Genomic DNA, 20,226 nt, shown 5'->3' with positions numbered 1-20,226 from the left:
ACAAGTCTAAATTAAATCTATAAATCAAGAAAAAATAAAAATAATTTGCATTGTGTAAGCACTGTTCGTTATCTTTTTTTTTAATTTTTAATTATGAATTAATTTAGCCTTTCATGTTTATCTGTACACTTAAATCCTGATGAGTGATGTACCCTTTTTTTTATAAAAAAATCTCGATAACTCTTTAAGTTGCATATAAATAATAGGTGTAAGTGTACCCTAGGCGTAAAACATCTTTTTCCTTCGTTAGACTGTTAATCTGATTTCATGGATATGACGAGATAGAGGTTCGCTGAGGAGTAGTGAGGGACGCGCGCCAGTATTCTCCAAAAAAAAAATGGCTATAATTTACTTTGTATGATTTTATCCTGAAAATGAAGTCTCGATCACCATCTTCAATTTATGAAGACACAAGAACCTAATCCATGACAAAAGTAACTGAAGTCATGTTAGTTTTGTGGTTGTCAGAACTTAAACTTGGTGGATGAATTGATGACGAAGAACTCTGACAAAGCAGTTGCTTTTCCAAAAGTAAAAGTGAATTCTTTCGTACCAATATGATAGACACCAGGAAAGTTTGCTTTACATTGGCTTGGCTCAAATAAGGGCATGAGGAATTAATGCCAGAGGAGCCTAAAAGCATAGTGATTTCCTTGTCTACACAGACAAAAGCAAATGATGCCACTGTTTAAGCCCGTTCAAGCCGCTCTGCTTTTCAGTGCTCGGAGTGGTTTCAAAGCTCGCGCACAAGTTCTGCGCCAGTTCTTGTTTTATCCGTTCACAAGTCATGTATAATGATTTAAGAAATTTATATTCAAACCCTTACAAACCGAAAATAATTTGCATCCCATTTTCATCGCTAACACCAATCTCAAACGTAGCCTCTTCCCAATCCCAGCCCTAACCCTCTTGGCCCGTTCGTTTCCCCTAAAGGATTTTGGATTTTTCACGTACGCACTAAGTAAATCTCTAAACAATATATTTCATGCAAGCAATTTTCTATATAAAGTTTTCCTACATAATATTTCTAAAGCATTTTTTTAGTTTTGTAGTAGTTAATTTAGTGTCCATACCCTTAAATAGGTTTCACAAAATCATATAGTCCACAAAAATCAGAAAATCTCGTAGGGCCTTTGTCTTCGCACAAACTAAGCGACACTACGAACCAATAATACTCAGAAAGGCTACTTTATATAGGTAAAATTTATGTGTTTAAAGTTTACATGTATAAAGTTTATATATGTTAGTTAAATAAAGTGTTAGCTAGGGAATTATTTCCATATACGTTCGGTAAACATCATATTTGCAAACAAAAAATAATTTATGAATAAATTTTTTATATATGTATTTTTAACGATCTAAAAATCAATGCTGTAAAATAAACTTCGGTAAAAAAACCTCAAGATCAACTTTAAATTTAAGGTTGAAAATTCCAAATTTAGCATATAAACATAAGGATAAGAATAAGGAAAAAGATGAGGTAAATACCTTAGTCACTTACTCTTGTCTGCTTTATCCCCTCTTTCCCATAGATAAGCCTCTCCTCGTCCATGACAGCCGCGACCCTTCCCTTCCTTCCTGTCCTCCTTGGCCTTAACGTACCTCACCGCGACCCGTTATACTTGCTCTAGGCTGGATTCACTCGTCTCTAGTAAGATTTGAGTCCGATACAATCTTTCCCAACGAGATTCTCCGCTTCGTCAAGACAAGCCACAATTCCTTAGGTTATCCTCCTTGCGGCCTCACCGTACTGGGATAGTTGGAGCTAGTTGGAGCGTAGTTATTTATCATGCATGTACAAAGTAAAGTTGTACATCGATCACCATAATTCATATCAAGATAGGAAAGGGGTAGGTGTAAAATTAGAAACATGCTTTTTGGCATATGAATATGGTATGATGCCCCAAGATGGCAAAATAATTTGATCTTTTTTTTGCATATTTTTTCCGGGATCAATTATAAGCCTTGGATCTTTGGTTTTTTTTACAACCTCATATTTTGAAATATTTTCCATGACTAGCAAATCGCTCATGCTTTGCAACGGGATTTATATTTTAAAAATATCATTAAGTGAGAGCAGTTGACACATGTAATCCTTGGTTATTTTTTCGTAAAAAACAGAATATAAATAAAAAAGAGAAGACATTATAAACTTTAAAAGGAGTCCAGAAAAAATAGAAGCCCACAAAACCCATTTAAAAACCCTAACCCTACTCTCACTTTTTCTCCCCTCACTCACTTCCTCCCTCCCTCCCTCTCCTGCGGCGGCGTGGCAGGCCTGCACTGGAATGTTCTGAGAAGTGATTCTCAGTCCTTCGTGTGTGACACGTTGTTAATTATTTTCAACATCAATAGCATGATAACTAGCCAAACAAACGTGTGGTACGCGTGCCTACTAAACGCGCAAGTAGTACTCAGTAAAAGTAAAAGTAAAAGAGGACAAAACTATATGCGGTGATGGACCAAGATCATTGGTTTTTTACAACCCTATCTAGCTCTTATATATTTGTAACTCAAAAATCTATAAAATTTTAGTTTATCCCCTTTTTTTAATCTCAGCCATTAAATTTTCTAGTTCAAAAAGTTAAACACATTACCTCCCTAAGACAACATTTTATTCATCTATTAAGCTGTATTTTGAAATCTCTTTCGAAAGATGACCTACTCTTTGTTGTGGCGAGTTCATTACTAGAGCAAAACAATCGTTGGTTCTATAGATGTACATACATGCAACCGATCGAGAATAGTACGCGGTTACACGGTGCTGTCCTTGTGACCATGGTGGATGCTGGTGGTCACGGTGGCGCGCTCCCTGGCGGTGTCGAGGAAGTAGAGGAGGCCGCACATGAGCACGCTGCACGCCAGCATCGGGATGGCCCCGAATGTCCACATGAAGAGCGCGAGCGACACGTAGAAGGCGCGGAGGCCCAGCGACCAGGAGTGGCTCCCCCGGTTCACCGTCCGGGCCACGTACGCCGCGAACTCCTCCCGCGCCACCGCCTCCCCCTCGCCGGCGGGCACGGGCGGCAGGCCGAGGAGGAAGCTGGCGTGCGCGTACAGGCGGATGGCCTGCACGTTGCAGACGAAGGCGAGCATGAAGCAGAGCGAGATGGCCAGGTACTTGACCGCGAACACCTCCCCGGTCTTGCTCCCGTACACCAGCAGCGGCGCCCCCGACGACGAGGACGAAGGGGACGCCGGGGGCCGACCCGCCGTTGCGCCGAGGAAGACGCTGATGACGGAGACGAGCGTGATGGCCGTCGTCGCCAGCACCGTCGACGCCATGATGTTGTTCCGCAGCGTCTGCACGGCCAGCACCCCGTTCTTCTCCGTGTTCTGCAACCCCAAGAACGACCGTATAGCATCAATTCCAGAGAGAGAGAGAGAGGAAAGAGAGATGAATTTAACATTTGTGGAGAAGGAAGTGATTGGTACCGACGGCCATCATGACGGTGACCCAGCGCTTGCGGGCGAGGGCGTTGAGGCCGACGACGGTGCGGGTGGGGTGGCGGAGGACGGCGTAGAGGAGCCACGCGTGGTAGACGGCAAGCACCGCCAGGCCGAGCGGGACCAGCACCAGGTCGAGCTTCTCCTCCCGGACCATGGCCGATGCTTCCTCTGCTCCCTCAAGCCTCTGCACCGCTCAACTGACTTAGCTAGTGCTATAGACAGAGATGCTCTTATGACTTGAGGCCACTGAGACGTCAATGGTGGCAAAGCACGATCTCCTTCCCAATCGTTGCTTGCTGCAGAGTTAGAATTCAGACTATACACACAATCTCTTGACTCGCATTCATTCCTCCCTCCCTCCTCCCAATACACATTCATTCATTCCAATTTTTTTCTTGGCTTGTATTCGTTCCTTTTCCCAATTATTCATGCCAAACAAGCCGTAAAAGCAAACTCTTTGAACTGGGAACCAAGAAACCGTAGCCTGCGACCCACGCGTCTGCTGGATGCCTGGATGGGGAGGGGGTGGTCAATTGCCATCTGACCTGTAGCTAGCAAATTGGCAGGACTAGAAAGATCAACGTCTTGATAGTGAAGTGCTAATTGAACACTTCCTCAACAAGCAACAAGTTGTAACCAACATTATGCAAGTTAAGAGCTCCAGAGATACCCCCTCGTCCCTCCGTTCCTTTATAATTATCACCATTCAGAAATACTGTTATAACTTTAACCACTACCACTGTTTCGTGATATAAGATATTTGACTTTTTTATTAACGTTTGCTCATTCGTTTTATTAAAAATTTAGTATAAATATAAAAAATAACAAGTCATGCTTAAAGTTCTTTTAACAATAAAGTAAGTGACAAGCAAAATAATCATATTTCCATAATTTTTTGAATAGACAAATAATCAAATATTGCAAGCAAATAATCAAAACATCTTATATTACGAAACAAGGGATATTTTTTGGACATCTGAATTAGGATGAACGGAAATATTAATACTCTTCGATAAGATAAGATCTATTTAAATATTTAGAAAATATTTGCAGAAAAGACAAATAACCGATGTTACATATGAAGTGTGACAAACAAAAATGAGGTTATGTATAAGCACACTGAGAAGCACTAATAAATGCAAAATGACCAGCTGTCCACTACCGGGCAAGTTCTAGATTGTTCAAAAGAATAAGGACCATACTTGCCAGCAATTGGAGGTGTCACTTCTACATCAGTTTGTAAATCAAACTTAATCAACTTGCATCTTTCTAAAGTACAGGGCTATAACTGATACATGAGGGGGGACAAAACAGGACAGTAGTCCACTGAATGTAGATTATGTAATCCTCCAGAGTTGGTGTGGTTACACGCTAATTTAGTTCAAGGAGAAACCCCACAGCACCCTTTGGGTCTCTTCCGAATTGAGTTGTTTTGTTCCATCCATCAGAAGATGTGCACAATATCATAGGCAAACCTGCTCATTGTTAAGAACAAACTCAAGCATAAAATCGGCATGCATTAGAGTATATAAATATATATGACCACATTTCAAATATAAAATCGGCATGCATTAGAAGTCTCTGGTTATGCTTATAAACCAAATTTTAAAATTTTTATCTTAAATTTGAAGTTGTTTTGGGGATTTTTTTATCATAGTTTATTTTCAGCCTTTGTAGCCCTGCAGGTCGCTAAGAACATGTATATAAAACTTTTATTCATAAATTATTTTTCGTTTACAAATATGTTGTTTGGTGGCGTCCTCAAATGTATAATCACAATGATCTACTATTCATACTACATATGATTGGCCTAGAGGCTGGCTACATAATACTAAGGCTTTATATAGTCTAAGTTATACAGCTAGTATGTTTCGATGGTGGTGAGCTTATTATACCAGTTAATCACATCAGACCTTCACCTCACACATATATACTGAGTAACATAAGCTGGAAAGGAAAAAAAATCAACATTGAAAATAGCAGTAATCTTTACAACGTCAAGGATACGTCCAAAACAGCACAAAAGACTGCACAAAAGAAAGCAAGGAAATAATGTTAGTCCATCATCCAAAACAGGATAAAGCTCATTGTAATGAAGAAAATTGAGAAAATAATCTAGTGATCAACTATATAAAGACAACAGAATCCTATACTGGTATTAGAATAATAGCAACACCAACCATATAGTTTAGAAAATGTGGTTGCAACACGAGAACATTTACCAGCAGTTAACAAATAACCATTGAGATGTGAATCATTAGTCAGAATAGATATAACGCTCATAAAGTTCACACTTTCCCACCAAAATCTGAATTCTATCACCAAAAAGTAAAAACAGGTCACCTTTTAACAGCTAGGCTGACCATGCTAATGCCGCACTATTCCTAACTAAAAGGTTTCTGGCAAATAACAATTGGGTTAAAAGGTCAATTCGAAAAGATAATTAAGTGATGTTACAAATTCAACAACTTCCTAAACATTCGATCTTCCCAGGCTTCATGACAACATAGATTATAGATTAAACAAGAAAGATACAAGTTCATATACATGTTGAATGATCTGGACATTAGTTTTAGGAAGATAAAGGTGCGCATGACATTGTTACAGCTCCAGCATGGCTTACCATAAGGCCACCAAAAACTCCTTCAATCAAAATCCTGTTCCAACTGTCGAAGTAGGTATGGATTGAAAACTTGGCCTTCACCAAAAGCCCGAGAGATGCCACCATCATTACAAGAAGGTAGAACACAAACCCCATCAAACCTGTGAATCCCCAGATTCCGGCAACAACTCCACTGATGATTGACAAAAATGTCCGACTGCAATGGAAAATAAATCCCACACGGTTAAGACATATCATCTTGGTATACAAATGAACCAAGTAAAACAATCATTAATGTCTAGAATTGCAGAACGGTTAAAAAAGAGTTGTAAATGGGAGGAATTTTAACATATATCTGAGCATTAAGTAGAATAGCACGTAAAACATGTTCAGCGTTTCTTTGTATATTCAAACTTTGTTCCTCTTAATACAAAGATACTATATACACCGGTTATCTAATTTGAGTACCTAAATTGAGCACGTAGTGTAAGTGTGTAATTTGACCTAGTTTCTTCGTACAGTTTCTGTCGTACGAAGTGATATCTTGTCCCGCAAAATACAAAGGATAATTTACCGTATACATGATACTTATGTTTTGGCCCTAAACTGCAACCCAGATTTCGAAATTGCAACTAAAAGAGGGGAGCGAAGCATGCCTACAGTGGTACAGTCCCGGATCAAATCGAGAGAACTAGGACTGATCCGGGAAGATAAAACCATGTCGAACAAATCCCAGATCCAATTCAACGAACATAAGCATGGCCCAACCTATCAGATCAGATCGAATCCTTAAATTCGGTTGCGGAAAGAGAACGAGAGGAACCTGTAGTAGATGGATTTGACGTTGCTGGTGAGGTTCTCCGAGTGGAGGATGGGGACGTCAGCGGAGATCCCGCCGCCGGTCGCCGCCGCTGCCATCTTCCTTCCTCTTCTGCTGGTTTCTCTTCGCCGATTAGAAAGACGATATGCGACAGCGAGGGCTCCAACTCCAAGTCGTCCGAGCCTCCCAGACCCAAGCGGCCAAGCCCAGCGGCAGTATTATTGATTTGCATATATACCCTCTAGTATGTTTTGTTTTCTACACGAGACCTAGCATTTGATCACCTTAAAAAAAAAAAGGACAATTCAAATCGGTAAAACGCACCCAAAAATGTCTGCTTTACCTCCCTCGCATCTAGCCCCTGCCTGGTTTTTCTCCACCACAAAACCAGATAAAAAGACTCACACATATTAACTTGGTTTAGCTCCCTCGCTAATTTGAATGATGGTTTCATTTTGTATGATGTGTTGACTGGGTCAGTCTGCGCTAATGTGGTATTTGTGTGATATTTCCATGATATTACAAGGATAAACAAATAAAACTTGATTGAGATCAAAATATTATTGGCATACCTTCTGCACATCTTTCTTCCTCATTTGCATTTTCCCTCTTTGAATCTCTCAATGCGATGTCGGCCTCTTGCAAATACATGGCAGTGATGGCAAAAGAGTGACATTGATGGTTGCACGAACCTTAACATTATTTATAAAGGTGGATCGATAGCAAAGTTCGCTCTCCATGGCCACTTGCCTTTCGTTGCATCAGTGTTATCTCTCATAACCACACGCACAATGGTGGTAAAGAAGCCCAACACACGACGAGGCCGTGCCTATTCCTGCAACCATTAATGACATAGTCTCCCATCGTCCAATACACCACTCAAGAACTTTACCCAAAACATCCATGTACGATCCCGCTCGCCTAATTCAACTTTCCTTCTATTTGAATTGGGGTTTGGCTTGTCCCTATCAAAAGCTTTCTTTACCTAGAAATTCACCTTCCAATTCGGTCCCAATCAGTGGATTTTCACCTACTGAGTTCGCCTTCCTCTTCTCACCTCCCACTGACATCCACCACATCATCAAACAGCAGCAACAATAGGTTGTCGTGCTCTATCGACACTAATCTTGAGAGAACTCGACCTAGTCGGAGCTAGAGACACCGTGTTGCTTGGGAAAGAGTCCGACAATGACATAGGAGAAGACCAGTGGCGTGGGAGAAATGAGAAGTGGAAAGAGATACGGAATAGAGGAGAAAGATAAGAGGTGAAGACCACCTTACATATTAAGCCCGCCTTTTGTTTTTTTACTAGGGCCCACTACTTTTTTTAGTTTTATACTTTTATTTCTTATTATGATGTCACGCGTATGCCACATGTATTAATTATTTGTTTTGCTTGTCATGATGCCCATGTAAACACCACACATGCGCTAGCTTAGACAAAATATCTGAGAAAGGTGAAGTGAACCAATATTAATATATGAGGGAGCCTTTATATTTGTTTTTGTGTTTGAGGGACTAAAATCACACGGACTCGAGTTGAGAGATGCAAAGTAGACTCTTTCCACGAAGAAAAGAAAAAACAAGATAGCTTGTATGATCATGTGGCATTGTGGCACACTATTAAAAGGAAAAAGTCCATTCCACCTCCCTCAAGTATTGCTCCAGTCCAAATTACCCCCCTCCCCCCAACCATAAAACCAGGTATATCGTCGCCCTCATTAGTTCAAGCCAGTTCTTTCTACCTTCCCTAGCAGTTTAGATTCTTCCTCCCCTAGCAGTTTAGATTGTTTGTGTGGAATACCCGGATATGACGTATCTATATAGGAAGGGGGATTCTAAGTTGCAAAGAAAGTTTTAAAGATAGATAACATTGTTATAACTGACTAGGTATATGACAAGGAGTAGTATTATGTGTCTAGGTTTTCATAACTAGTTAGATACGAATCAATTTAGGTTTAGTCGAATCAGAATAGATCTTTGTCTCTTATAACCCTGTCCCCCGGTACATAAGGGGAGACAGCCCGGGTTGGAATCACACGGGTTTGTGAGCACTCAGGACAATCGTGGTTGTGAGAACTCGGGAGAATGTCGCTCGTGTTTGGATTACTCGGTATTCTAAGGATGCCCTGGGTTATATTCTTATTATACTTATTAGACTCTATGTTTAATTGTTTTGCTTTCTACGTGCTACGCGTGAGCGCAGAGGGAATACATACAAATACGTTTTTTACCCGTTTAAAACAGAAGAATTTCGTAAAATCCCTGCAAACATATATCCAGTGAAAATTCCAACCTGCTACTACAAACACTCGTAAGATATAAACGCATGGCACATGAGTGCCAGCCCGGAGGCCCGGCCGGGGACCTGATCTGCCACACTGCCAGTGCGTCGGACGGAACACGTGGGGCTACCCCAAGCCTGAAAAGGCAGCCCAGCCCGGCCCAGCTCAGCCTAGGCGATGGCTTTTCATTGCTGCTGGTGAAGTGGACGAGGCGATACAAACACACGCACGAGTCACGACGCCTCCGCCTCTCTCATCTTCTCGACTGCATAAACCGCCGTCGCTTCTACAGCATTCGGCTCCCAAATCGCCGTATGCTTCCTATGCTACCACCTCCCACAGCTTTCTGTTCCCGTATTTACTCTTCTATCTTGTTATTTATCTCCTTCTTGTGATCTTTTTGCCCGGATTCTCCGTCGGATTCAGCTCGTGAACTCCGTGCCTCGATGCTAATGTGTGCTTTGCTGCTGTTTTGTGCCTCTTTGATCTTGATTCTAATTCTTTACTCTCACTACAAGCGAGCGTTTAGTTTTGATCATTGTACTTGCTGTATACTACTACCTGAAACCCTGATCTGTTCATTACTGGTCTCTTCAGCCGAATTTTTTCACGGTCACGCAGCAGGGAGGCGAGTGAGCGCTTAATTGATGCCAGCGGTGAGGCCGAGCCGTGAAGGTGATGGCTGCAATGAGGATCAGACGGACGGCGGCGTGGAGGAATACGACCCGTGGACGGCTTGGCTTTACAAGCCACGCACGGTCTCAGTTCTGCTCGTCGGTGCATGCCTACTTGTGTAAGTAAAAAGATTATACAGGTTTAGGTAACCAGCTAGCTGAGATCGCTACTTTGGTAGCGCCAGATTTTTCCAAGAATTGTCAGAGCGTAATGGCTCAGGGATGTAGAAAGTGGGTTAGGTTCTGCTAGTTCTTTGGAGATAACCGGTGAATATATCTCAATGTGCAGATTAAATTGATAGCTTAGTTTGCAAGATGGTAAAAAAAATAGGATGCCTATACTACTACTGTTTTTACAGATTTTAAGAATTTACTTGCTACTGCAATAGGAACTTAATAAATCATATTTTGATCGAAATGACAGAAATACCCGGTGTGCCTTTGGACTTTTCAGTGATCCATATATGCATAGTGTGTGTGGCATTAGGCTTCGAAAGTAAACGGTACAAAGTGTTGTCTTGTATGGGATACATTCTGATGTTGCACGCCACTTCACCAAACATTTCGTGGTTTTCAGTTGGAATTTCAGTATTCTTATTACAGGCAGCAAACCTTCATCTGCACAGATTCTGTTTGTTTGTTTGTTATTTTTTTTTTTTTTTTTGCTCTCTTTGCTTTTCTGTGTGAGATGTGGCTGGGATACTGAAACAACCATGTGTGTTAGTCTTGTTGGACCACTCTCGTACAGTCGTACTACTGTACTAGTACCATGAAGCACGAGATGTATTGGCTACTGCTTCTTGTTTCCAGTCATCTAAGTTGGGTGCCAACCTATTCTATTCATATACAAAGTACAAACATTGACAATTTAACAGTTTTATTATTAGTAAAAGTGGTGTAGCTAGATCTGAATTTACTCTCTCATCAGTCAGGCAGTTGTTTCCCTTTTATGCTCTTGCAGCTGGGCAAGTAGGGTGTTTGATCCAGAGGTTACAAGCTCTCCTGATAAGGTCATACCTATTAAAAGGTATGTTTTCATTCTTAGGAACTATTACACTGAAACACATTTATTCTAAATGATAAGAATTAGTAGATGATGGTTTCCATTATTATGGTATTATTGGACTTTCTGTTGATGTTTTGTACTAGTACTAAGCAACAATGACAGGGAACTGATTCACTCACTGGCATTTTCTCAGGGGTGTCTGGGCTATGATTGCAGTTTTTCTAGCATATTGCACTCTACAGGCACCTTCAACGTAAGTAAATTGTCCCTTGTTAGTTAAACCATATGTTGTATAATTATTAGAGTAATAATTATTTTTTGTTTGTCTCCAATATTTTGATATATTCCAATGGTGGTTAAATAAATGCTTTGCATTATTGCATCCTTGTGGATCTATCATGCCAATTCTTGTGCACTATGGTCACCTGCTGGCTAGGAAGATAACTATAGTTATACATTTTCTTATTGACCCTGGTGAATACATTGACACTGAGTGTATACTTTAGCATTCCTTTCAGTAAGGCCCCGTTTAGTTTGCAAAAAGTTTTTGCAAAACATCAAAAGTTTTCAGACACCCATTTGAAGTATTAAACGTACTCTAATTACAAAACAAATTTCAGATTCCGCCTGGAAACCGCGAGACGAATCTTTTGAGTCTAATTAATCCGTCATTAGTACATGTTGGTTACTATAGCACTTATGGCTAATCACGTCCTAATTAGGCTTAAAAGATTCGTCTCACGATTTTCCACATAACTGTGTAATTAGTTTTAATGTTTATGTATATTTAATGCTTCATTTAGGTGTCCAAAAATTCGATGTGATGTTTTTGCGATAAGTTTTTACGAACTAAACGGGGCCTAATTTTGCTCGTAAAGTATCAAAGGATTGGCATTGAAGACACATGCTGAAATGTTCTATCCTACCAAAAGCCCATCATATATGCTTTCTAGTAAATGAATTAAACCACATCATCTTGGCAGCATGCTTCTACTGGTCAGATAACAAATGAAATATGTTATTCTTTTCGTATATGTTATGTTCCTGATTTAGCAAAGAAAACTCGCTCTGGCTATATTACTTGTTTTTCACTTGACCAGAACTGGCCACTGGGAGTAGATACCATATACCTTATGGGACTTTTGTTTAATTTTGCCATGTAAAGAACTATAAATACTTATGAAGGACGCTAATTGATCAGGCTAATAATCTTCATACAGGATACTTATTAGGCCCCATCCTGCTGTGTGGCGTTTGGTGCATGGCATGGCTGTTGTGTACCTTGTTGCTCTCACTTTTCTTCTTTTCCAGGTTGGCTATGTCTATAGTTCGTTGTATTTACTAATATACTACTCTTAAAATTTACTCATTAGCCTTGCACTTGGACCATTTAAAATTGATGCACAATGTAGATATTGTAATTACATGTTCACATTTAGTCTGCTGTCTAATCTATATACCATTTTTTCAGAACCGTGATGATGCCAGGCAGTTTATGAAGCATCTCCACCCTGGTCTCGGAGTTGGTAGTATATTTATGCATAGATTCATGCGGAAAAAATTAACGGTATCATCTCTAGGTACATATATTCTGAGCATTTATTTATATCAAAATGCAGAATTACCAGAGAGATCATATGGATCTGACTGCCGTTTGTATGTTCCGGAAAACCCTACCAACAGGTTTATAAATATTCAAGTATGATATTCCATATGGGCATCGTCATTAACAAGACTTATATTTAATGTTATTTCATCCAAAATGATAATACGTTGCACCTATAGGAGACATTATTTGATGAATTTGTTAGTGCCCATGTCTTGGGTTGGTGGGGTAAGGCAGTAATGATACGGAATCAACTTCTCCTATGGGTCATGTCAGTTGGTTTTGAGCTCATGGAGGTTAGACAAGCTACCTTAACAAGTGAATTGTTCTTTCTTTTTATTTAGAGCATTCGTTCATTTAGTAATTTTTCATGTACTATTCTGACAATACAGTGTGCCTCTTATCAACTTCTGCAGCTTACATTTAGACACATGCTGCCAAATTTTAATGAGTGTTGGTGGGACAGTATTGTATTGGATATCATGATCTGTAATTGGTTTGGTGAGAATCTAGATTTATATTTCATCTATCTGGTTCTGATTCTGAATGAAAAAAATGTTATCATAGTCATACAAGGTAAAGTTATAGAAAAAATATCTAATAGATGCTTGTTTTCTGGATGCTGATGAACTCAAGATAGTATGCCAGATTTAGGGATATCAAGTTGTCAATGCAAAACATTCAAGGTGCTGGTACAGGCTAGCAATGGGCTTAGTTATGTCGATGTTTCTCATGTTACCATTTCATACTAGATTTGCTTGGCTGATTAGGACAGCTTGTCTGTAATTTCATTTGGAATGGCCATCTGCAAGATAATTCTTTCATGATTTTCAATTCTCAATCAGAACTTCACTTTTGATATGTCTCAGTCTGCACTAAATAGGATGCCATTCTCTACAGTTTTGTCTTGGCTCAAGTATGTAGAACCTTGGGAATGGCTCAATGTGCCTTTTTTTAAAAAATATATATTATTTCTTGTTTAAATAAGGAATATGTAGAGTCACAATTCAGTGTATGAACATCGAGTGGTTTACTATTGTTCCATATAAATGCTTCCATTTAACTAGTGTTTTGATACAGGTATTTGGGCGGGGATGCAAACAGTCAGTTACTTTGATGGCAAAACATATGAATGGGTTGGATTGAGCCGTCAGCCAAGCATTATGGGTAAGGTATGCTCAAATGCTCAACGGGAACACATGAATACAATAGGCAACATGTTTCTTTTCTAACATTTTTAATCTCTTAATATGATTATTGCATGCATAATAGAAGCAACAATTTTTTTATATAAATAGACCAGTGGTCCAAGTTTTTGCTGTTCTTTCCTGCTCTTTTATCGTCCAGACACATACTTCTACCATTGTTCGATTATGTGCACCAATGCTACTGCTGTAGGATCGACAGTATGCAATGTTGATTTATGAGATTGTGTTATATGATATAGAGGTTGGGTTGTTTTCCATTGTCACAAAAGTACTATTGAAGTTAGACAACCTCTAGTGGACTTGGCAGAGTACTAACAAGAGACGAGTTATCCTATAACTGCATGTACCATGCAAGCGTAAAGATTTTTACTCCTTGCATGCAAGATGCCAGGCAGGATCTGAGATTTTCTCAGTGGGACTGTACGATGAATTTCTGTTGCCAGGGTAGTAAGGTTGTCTTGTCTGCAGTTTGGCATCCTTAATCCCTGAACTTCTGATCAAGTAATTATTTCACTTTGTACATTCTCTATGCATCACTTAAATACTGTCTACATGTGCGTCATAGTCTCAAGATTTTGTTTCAAGGAAAAAAAAACTCCTGGGTCATGAAAATTCATTGATCATGTCTAAGGCTCTAAGCTAAAGCTCACTGCCTCAAGAGTGAGAATTGAGCTATGGGCTGCAAGCCTGCAAGGAAGGCATTGGCTAATGAAAATACCTCCAACACACACTGAGATATTTCTGCTAGATTAGAGCTATTGGGACAAGAAAAGGAATCTTGAACTGGTCTGGTAGGGCATTTTCTGAATTGGACAGATTCATAAACCACACGTGTATCATAAACTCAAATTTATGATTTTTGGTATCAACTGCTTTCTTCTGCGCAAGCTAGTTAAGTTCACTTGGCTTCCATTGGTTAACTACTTCCGCTGTGGCAGGTAAAAAGGTCACTATGTCAATTCACACCCGCCAAATGGGATAAGGATCAATGGCATCCTTTCATGGAGCCAAGGAGATTCATCCAAGTGTTTTGTCTCTGCGTCGGTTTCATGACAGTGGAGCTTAACACCTTTTTCCTGAAATTTTGTCTCTGGATTCCTCCCAGGAATCCCTTGGTTGTGTATAGGCTGATCCTTTGGTGGTTAATTGCTATCCCGGCAATTCGCGAGTACAACACCTACTTGCAAGACAGGTCTTCTTGACATAGATTATTTGCCCTTACACTTTCTAAAATCATTTGTTCCTGTACCAGGTAATGTTTATGGGTGTACAACCCTTCTGTTGATGGAAACTAATATTTTTCAATTTCAATTATCTCAGCAAACCAGTGAAGAAGGTGGGAGCTTTTTGTTGGCTGTCATTAGCTATATGCATGGTAGAGCTTCTTATATGCATGAAGTTTGGAAACGGTGAGCTATTTTATATGCAGCATATTCTTGGCAACTTAACAGGGGCACACAATTTATTGAAAATTGGTATCTAAAATTTACAATGGCATGAAACCAATTTTATCTACAATTTATGTCAGTGCGTATTTGGTCATTTTTTGTGCTAACACGAAGCAACATAACCAGGTTTGTTTCAAGATCCAACGCCCACTTGGTTGATAACTTTTTGGGTTTCTGCGGGGATTTCTCTCGTGCTTTTCTTGCTGGAATGGTCACGAAGGAATCACTTATCTTTCTTGAGAAAGAAGCTGTAATAGCTTCATCAATCATCAAAGGGTTTCTGCTCCAAGCCCCCAAACCTCCAATTGCTTTGTATTTGTTTGTTTTCAAGATAACCAAGCTAATCTCTTTAACAAGAACTTGAGGTAGGCAAATTTTACTTGAGAACAGCTGCGCCATTACGGGCGTGAGGTTGCAACAGCTTCAAGAAAATTTTAATATTTGGAACAAATTTATTTAAGAAAACAATACACATTTGTTCAAAATGTGTTTGAACTACTCATGAAACCTAGATTCTCAGTATCAACGCATGCACAGGATTGGTTGAACATGCACCATCTAAAGATCTACTGAACTGGAAACAACAAATGTTCATCCTAGGACGCTTGTCATGAGCACAAAACTGACGGTTTCAATTTTCCATGGTAATTCAGTAAGTTTTACTAGTGCAGTAGCGTGTTTTTCTTGCATTGTAGAGTATCAACTATCATCCATGCACACGCAGAGAGGGCATCAAATGAAATGGTGTGTTGTTGGTTTGTTACCTTGCCAGAGACATGTTTTTTTTTCATCTTGAAGGCAAATTTCTCTTTGCAGTAGATAGCATATTCCAGCATGGTGTTAGGTTGCACCTGACAGCGAATCTGCCCAACCATAACAAAGAAGTATGCCAGCAAAACTTAATCAACATCACAACTTCCGCAAACATATGTAGAAACTTTTACATGATTCTTTCACGGTCAAGCAGCTTCTGCAAAACAGCCTGCAAAAGTAAACGGGAGCACCGTCATTCGCAAAGCATAACAACCTGTTTTCGTATTGAGGGTGAACGGCAGGCCACAAAAGGGTTAAGGATTAGATGATCGTCAAATTGGATAACACGTTGACGTTTAACTCACAGGGCAGGTTGTGTTCAACTTCAAGGACTGGGCTAGCTCACGAGAAGATACCAGAAGTTTGACAGGACGATATTCAAGCGTCTGATTTCTCCCTTTGTTGTCTACAAAGCTAATCAACTCACGATCCAAAAGATGCTCAAAAGCCTGCATAGAAGGCAAAAATATGAAATGGAATTTCAATGTAATGGATGGATCATGAATTCTTCATTGCAGGAATACTTACTCTAAAACAAACGGTGTGTGAATATTTATCAGAAGTTTTGTAGGCATCCTGTACAGATTTGTACTCTAAAAGACAACCAGTTCATCAACTGTTAGTTTCTTTCCGTAGGACTGAACATAGATGGAAAGGAGCAGATTTTACCTTTCATTATATTGATGAAGTTGTATGAACTGTGCTCCTTATCTTCTAGCCTATTCATGCAGACAAGAATGTACAATTCCAAAATGGAGAGATCTGCTATCAAAATTTCGACGTCAAAAATATGATGCCATTTCATGTCCAATCAGAAGTTTTATGGTGTGGAGTAAGGAAGGTAGGCTTCTTTTAGTATATAAATCAATATAGAGAACAATTCCATCCTACATAAGTGAGGACAACGAACAAAATAAACCTTGCAGACTGTCCATCTTAGGCTGCCTCTGCATGGAAGATAGCGCATTCATGAAGCTTTGCATTGACAGAAGTCCAGAATCCATGTCCATGTATGACACCACTCTGAAACTGAAGTTTTCATTATTCCACATTTAACTAAGTACTAAAAAGTGTGGAAATGTGAAGAAAAGGGAGGATAAAAAATAAGTTGCTGAAATAGTTACAGAAATCTAAGGATGTGGCTCGTTGTTGCGTCGGCATCCGTGAGGGAGTTGAGAACTCCTTTGAACTTTTTGTCATTAAAAATGCTCTGAGGTGTATAGGATAACATAAACTTTGGAGGATTAGTTCCTTGTATGACATTGAGTTTTTGGGAAATCCCTCATTCAATTATGACAAAGGTGGATCCAAATAATGTGAACTTTCAGCAGCACACAAGGAAATCCCAAGCTTATAGTGCAATTTTCTGCAGCACTCTAAGTAGGTGATTATATTGTTTGTATTTTTGTTTTTACGCAATAAAATAAATAAGTGTTACAGAACTTGATCGGAGGATATCTTATCGCCACCATGCCATCTTTTTAGCAAAGAAAATCACATCCGTTATCCAATTTTGGAAATAAGATTGCAGAAAAAAATTATTTAAAGACATGAACTGCTGATATGTCAACTATTCAGGCATTCAGCTACCAAGTGCCACGAGGGTTTAAGAACAGTAAACTGCAGACTTTGTAGGCACATGAAGTGATGTGTCACATCGAGTAAAGGATACAGTTACCCGTGCATTATACTCCATGATATACTTCGTCAGTAAGGGAGAATCTTCGGGAAGGGTTAGCAATTGCTCCATTAATCTGCATGTATTCAAATGCCAAAAGGTGAATCAAAAAGAGATCTTGAGGAACAGCGCAGGTTTTCGTTGAGAAAAGAAGGGAAAGCACAAGGCAGACCTCCGTAAGCTATCGACTGAAGAAGGAACAAACAGAAGCTTTCTATGAGAGAACCGGGACCTAACCCTTTTTTCCAGGAGTTGATCTGCATCCTGAAAAATGAATTGATATCACAAAGCTGTTCACGAAGCAAACTTTTATTTTTGGTGGATCCATCAATGTCTTAAATGTTATCAACCGTTTCAATCCCATCTACCATGTTGGTATCATTAATTATCATACTGCATGTGACAGATGTTACTGCGCTAGTGCATATTGATTATTGATTACCATAAGATTAAGAGGTCATTTGAATAAAAGTTAGGAAGGTGTTCTTATAACAGTCTACTAACACAGTTACAAATGTATAAATACTTGGCTAGGATGCAGAAGCATGGGGAAGATTAGTTCATACCAATCGGCAACTCACACCGATAACAACAGCTTGTGAGGTGAGAGACTGCATTGCATCAAGTAAGCTATAGAGTAACCTCTGCTTCCCCTGTAATAGGAGATCATGGAGTTATATGTTATCCTATTATGTAAAAATTGCCAATAGCAATTTCAGAAAGGAAACTGATGGAAGACATTTTTTTAGAAAATGGATCAAAACCCAGCCTCTACGTCCAAACTATCCAATGCTGGAAGACATATGTCCCATAAACCATGCTACAATTTTATGAAGCTGACATTCAGCACAAGTTAAGTGTAGTTGAACCAGAATGCATGTATTTGTTTCAACCTGAGCAAAAAGGTCAAACTCTTCTAGGACAAAAATTATCGTCTTGTGAGCTAGTCCACACTCCCTGCAAGATGATACAAATGAGCAACAAAAAAATTAGGCATAAATTTGAATACCCAAGGATTATGTCTCTATGATGTACAGGTGTCCATCATCTTAATGCATCGTTTACCGTAACATGTCAATCATGAATTCAGTGTTGTCATCTGAAGAAGCCTAAAACAGAGCAGGTAGGAGCAGTCTGTTTTAATACATTTTGAATGGCAGAAAGGACAATAATTGAGTGAAGGGAAGACTAGAGTAGGCAGTAGATACCATTTTGGAAAATGATAATTGATGCTCCAAACAAAGCTGCCTCACAATTTCCTAAAATGGTATGTAGAAAGTATTAGCATGGCTGCATAGGAGTTGATAAAGCACAGAAACAACTATGGAATTAACTGAATTGGTGGACATGAGTTAACAGAGAGATTTGGTTGAGAGAGCATATCGAATATGAAACTAAACCAAAACAAATAGCATTGGAAAATTCTGACCTTCATGGCACAGTTATCATCGGTATGTAGCATCCCATTCAGTCTTATCTGAAAAAGGTTTGCACAATGGTCGTAGTTAACAAAGCTTAAATACTTGTTTATTAACATATATTGTCCTTTCGGCTAGGCGCAGAACATAAAATGCAGGGAATTCTACATTTGTCCATTGTTATCCCCTTCGATCTCTAAAGCTCTCTCAAACAAACTATCTTGTTGTTACCTGTAACCTATTTTTCATGGCCAAACTACTACGTAGCAGCAAGAGGCGTGGCAAATCATCATAATTGTTTTACACAAGTACATCTGTACATGGGTACATTTCTAGCAGTAAGTAAAACGTTACGTTTTGTACATACCACAGATATTGCGTCAGGATGCTCCTTTCTCAGATCATCTAGAACCATGTCGACCACCTGCGAAGAATTAGATCTCAATCCTGAACAAATACAAGCCATAGAGTAATTTCGTCGACCTCCCACTGGCACATTTAACCGAACACCACCCCCGCATCCCGGCAAACCGGCAAAATGAGAAGGCGGAACAGAAGAGGAGTACGGAGGAACCTCACCGCGGCTTTTCCGCAGCCGCGGGGGCCAAGAAGCAGGACGGAGTTGTTGCAGGCCTCGGAGACGGAGCTGGCGACGAGGTACTTCAGCTTACTGCCCAAACCCAAAAAACCATGCGGATCAGTCGCGCGAAGAGTCCCAGCCCCCAACTAGCTTCGCGGGAGGAGCGGAAATGGGGCGATCAGGCTGACCTGTAGTTGGTGTCCGGTGAGGACCTGAGGGCGGCGTGGACGACGGCCTGGTCGCAGAGCCTGCCGCGGAGCACGGCCTGCGCTCGACTTGCCACGGAGGTAGCCGCCGCCATGTGAGGTGGAGGGGGAGAGGGTTTGGAGATCGGAGCAAGAGCGCCGCCAGCGCGGGAAAAACCGAACCCGGCGCCTCCGGTTCGCGCCCTCAGCTTGAGGTGGAAAGTCGAAAATACCCTCTCTCATACTACTGGGCCTCGCGTGGAGCGTAGTGCCGCCTGTGCTGGTTGGGTGACGGCCTGCGAAGATTCGGCCCAAGCGAGAGGCGAAGGGTGGGCATTCGCGAACTTTCTGGGCCCACTGGCTTTCGGCCGAAATAAACTGGCGTCACGTTCCTATGGTGCAGCGTGCCGGCGTCATGCTGAATTTTTTTAATAAATATTATTCTTTTATAGA

At 40.2% G+C, this 20,226-nt stretch overlaps 4 protein-coding genes across 7 annotated transcripts; 1 reads left to right on the top strand and 3 right to left on the bottom strand.

Moving 5' to 3' along the window:
- Positions 1-2,322: 2,322 nt before the first annotated feature.
- On the bottom strand, positions 2,323-4,046 carry LOC102723009. The gene is made up of 2 exons (XM_040530020.1): positions 3,440-4,046; positions 2,323-3,336 (listed from the first exon to the last, which is right to left on the bottom strand). Exons 1-2 carry the CDS (start codon positions 3,602-3,604, stop codon positions 2,755-2,757), a joined length of 747 nt encoding a protein of 248 aa, XP_040385954.1. The 5' UTR covers positions 3,605-4,046; the 3' UTR covers positions 2,323-2,754.
- Positions 4,047-4,549: 503 nt separating this feature from the next.
- LOC102710537 (ER membrane protein complex subunit 6) lies at positions 4,550-7,088 on the bottom strand. The gene is made up of 4 exons (XM_006644467.3): positions 6,876-7,088; positions 6,074-6,269; positions 5,458-5,477; positions 4,550-4,925 (listed from the first exon to the last, which is right to left on the bottom strand). The coding sequence occupies exons 1-4, from the start codon at positions 6,968-6,970 to the stop codon at positions 4,895-4,897; spliced, it is 342 nt and encodes a 113-aa protein (XP_006644530.1). The 5' UTR covers positions 6,971-7,088; the 3' UTR covers positions 4,550-4,894.
- Positions 7,089-9,382: 2,294 nt separating this feature from the next.
- LOC102722731 (CDP-diacylglycerol--serine O-phosphatidyltransferase 2-like) lies at positions 9,383-15,792 on the top strand. Of its 3 annotated transcripts, none has more exons than XM_006646147.3 (13): positions 9,383-9,469; positions 9,755-9,950; positions 10,793-10,858; positions 11,031-11,090; positions 12,058-12,148; positions 12,309-12,363; positions 12,457-12,536; positions 12,623-12,739; positions 12,860-12,944; positions 13,524-13,615; positions 14,590-14,843; positions 14,972-15,060; positions 15,226-15,792. In XM_006646147.3, exons 2-13 carry the CDS (start codon positions 9,805-9,807, stop codon positions 15,351-15,353), a joined length of 1,263 nt encoding a protein of 420 aa, XP_006646210.1. In that variant the 5' UTR covers positions 9,383-9,469; positions 9,755-9,804; the 3' UTR covers positions 15,354-15,792. The 3 variants fall into 3 exon arrangements, with proteins under 3 accessions (XP_006646210.1, XP_040377422.1, XP_040377423.1); XM_040521489.1 differs by adding an exon at positions 9,584-9,611 and having other exon boundaries at positions 9,431-9,469; positions 12,309-12,536; XM_040521488.1 differs by having other exon boundaries at positions 12,309-12,536.
- Positions 15,793-15,827: 35 nt separating this feature from the next.
- Positions 15,828-19,899, bottom strand: LOC102722452 (origin of replication complex subunit 4). 2 transcript variants are annotated; one of them, XM_006646146.2, is made up of 16 exons: positions 19,777-19,899; positions 19,588-19,678; positions 19,376-19,432; positions 19,020-19,067; positions 18,799-18,849; positions 18,656-18,699; positions 18,484-18,547; positions 18,157-18,243; positions 17,763-17,854; positions 17,585-17,666; positions 17,037-17,122; positions 16,832-16,941; positions 16,582-16,674; positions 16,441-16,505; positions 16,218-16,361; positions 15,828-16,081 (listed from the first exon to the last, which is right to left on the bottom strand). In XM_006646146.2, exons 1-16 carry the CDS (start codon positions 19,887-19,889, stop codon positions 16,040-16,042), a joined length of 1,269 nt encoding a protein of 422 aa, XP_006646209.1. In that variant the 5' UTR covers positions 19,890-19,899; the 3' UTR covers positions 15,828-16,039. The 2 variants fall into 2 exon arrangements, with proteins under 2 accessions (XP_006646209.1, XP_015691429.1); XM_015835943.1 differs by having other exon boundaries at positions 16,832-16,935.
- Between the last annotated feature and the right edge of the window lie 327 nt (positions 19,900-20,226).

Source organism: Oryza brachyantha, chromosome 1 (genome assembly GCF_000231095.2).
Source record: "Oryza brachyantha chromosome 1, ObraRS2, whole genome shotgun sequence".
In the NCBI taxonomy this organism is placed as follows: domain Eukaryota; kingdom Viridiplantae; phylum Streptophyta; class Magnoliopsida; order Poales; family Poaceae; genus Oryza; species Oryza brachyantha.
Note: the sequence above shows the minus strand (reverse complement) of the source record. Positions and strands in the feature narration are given on the sequence as shown.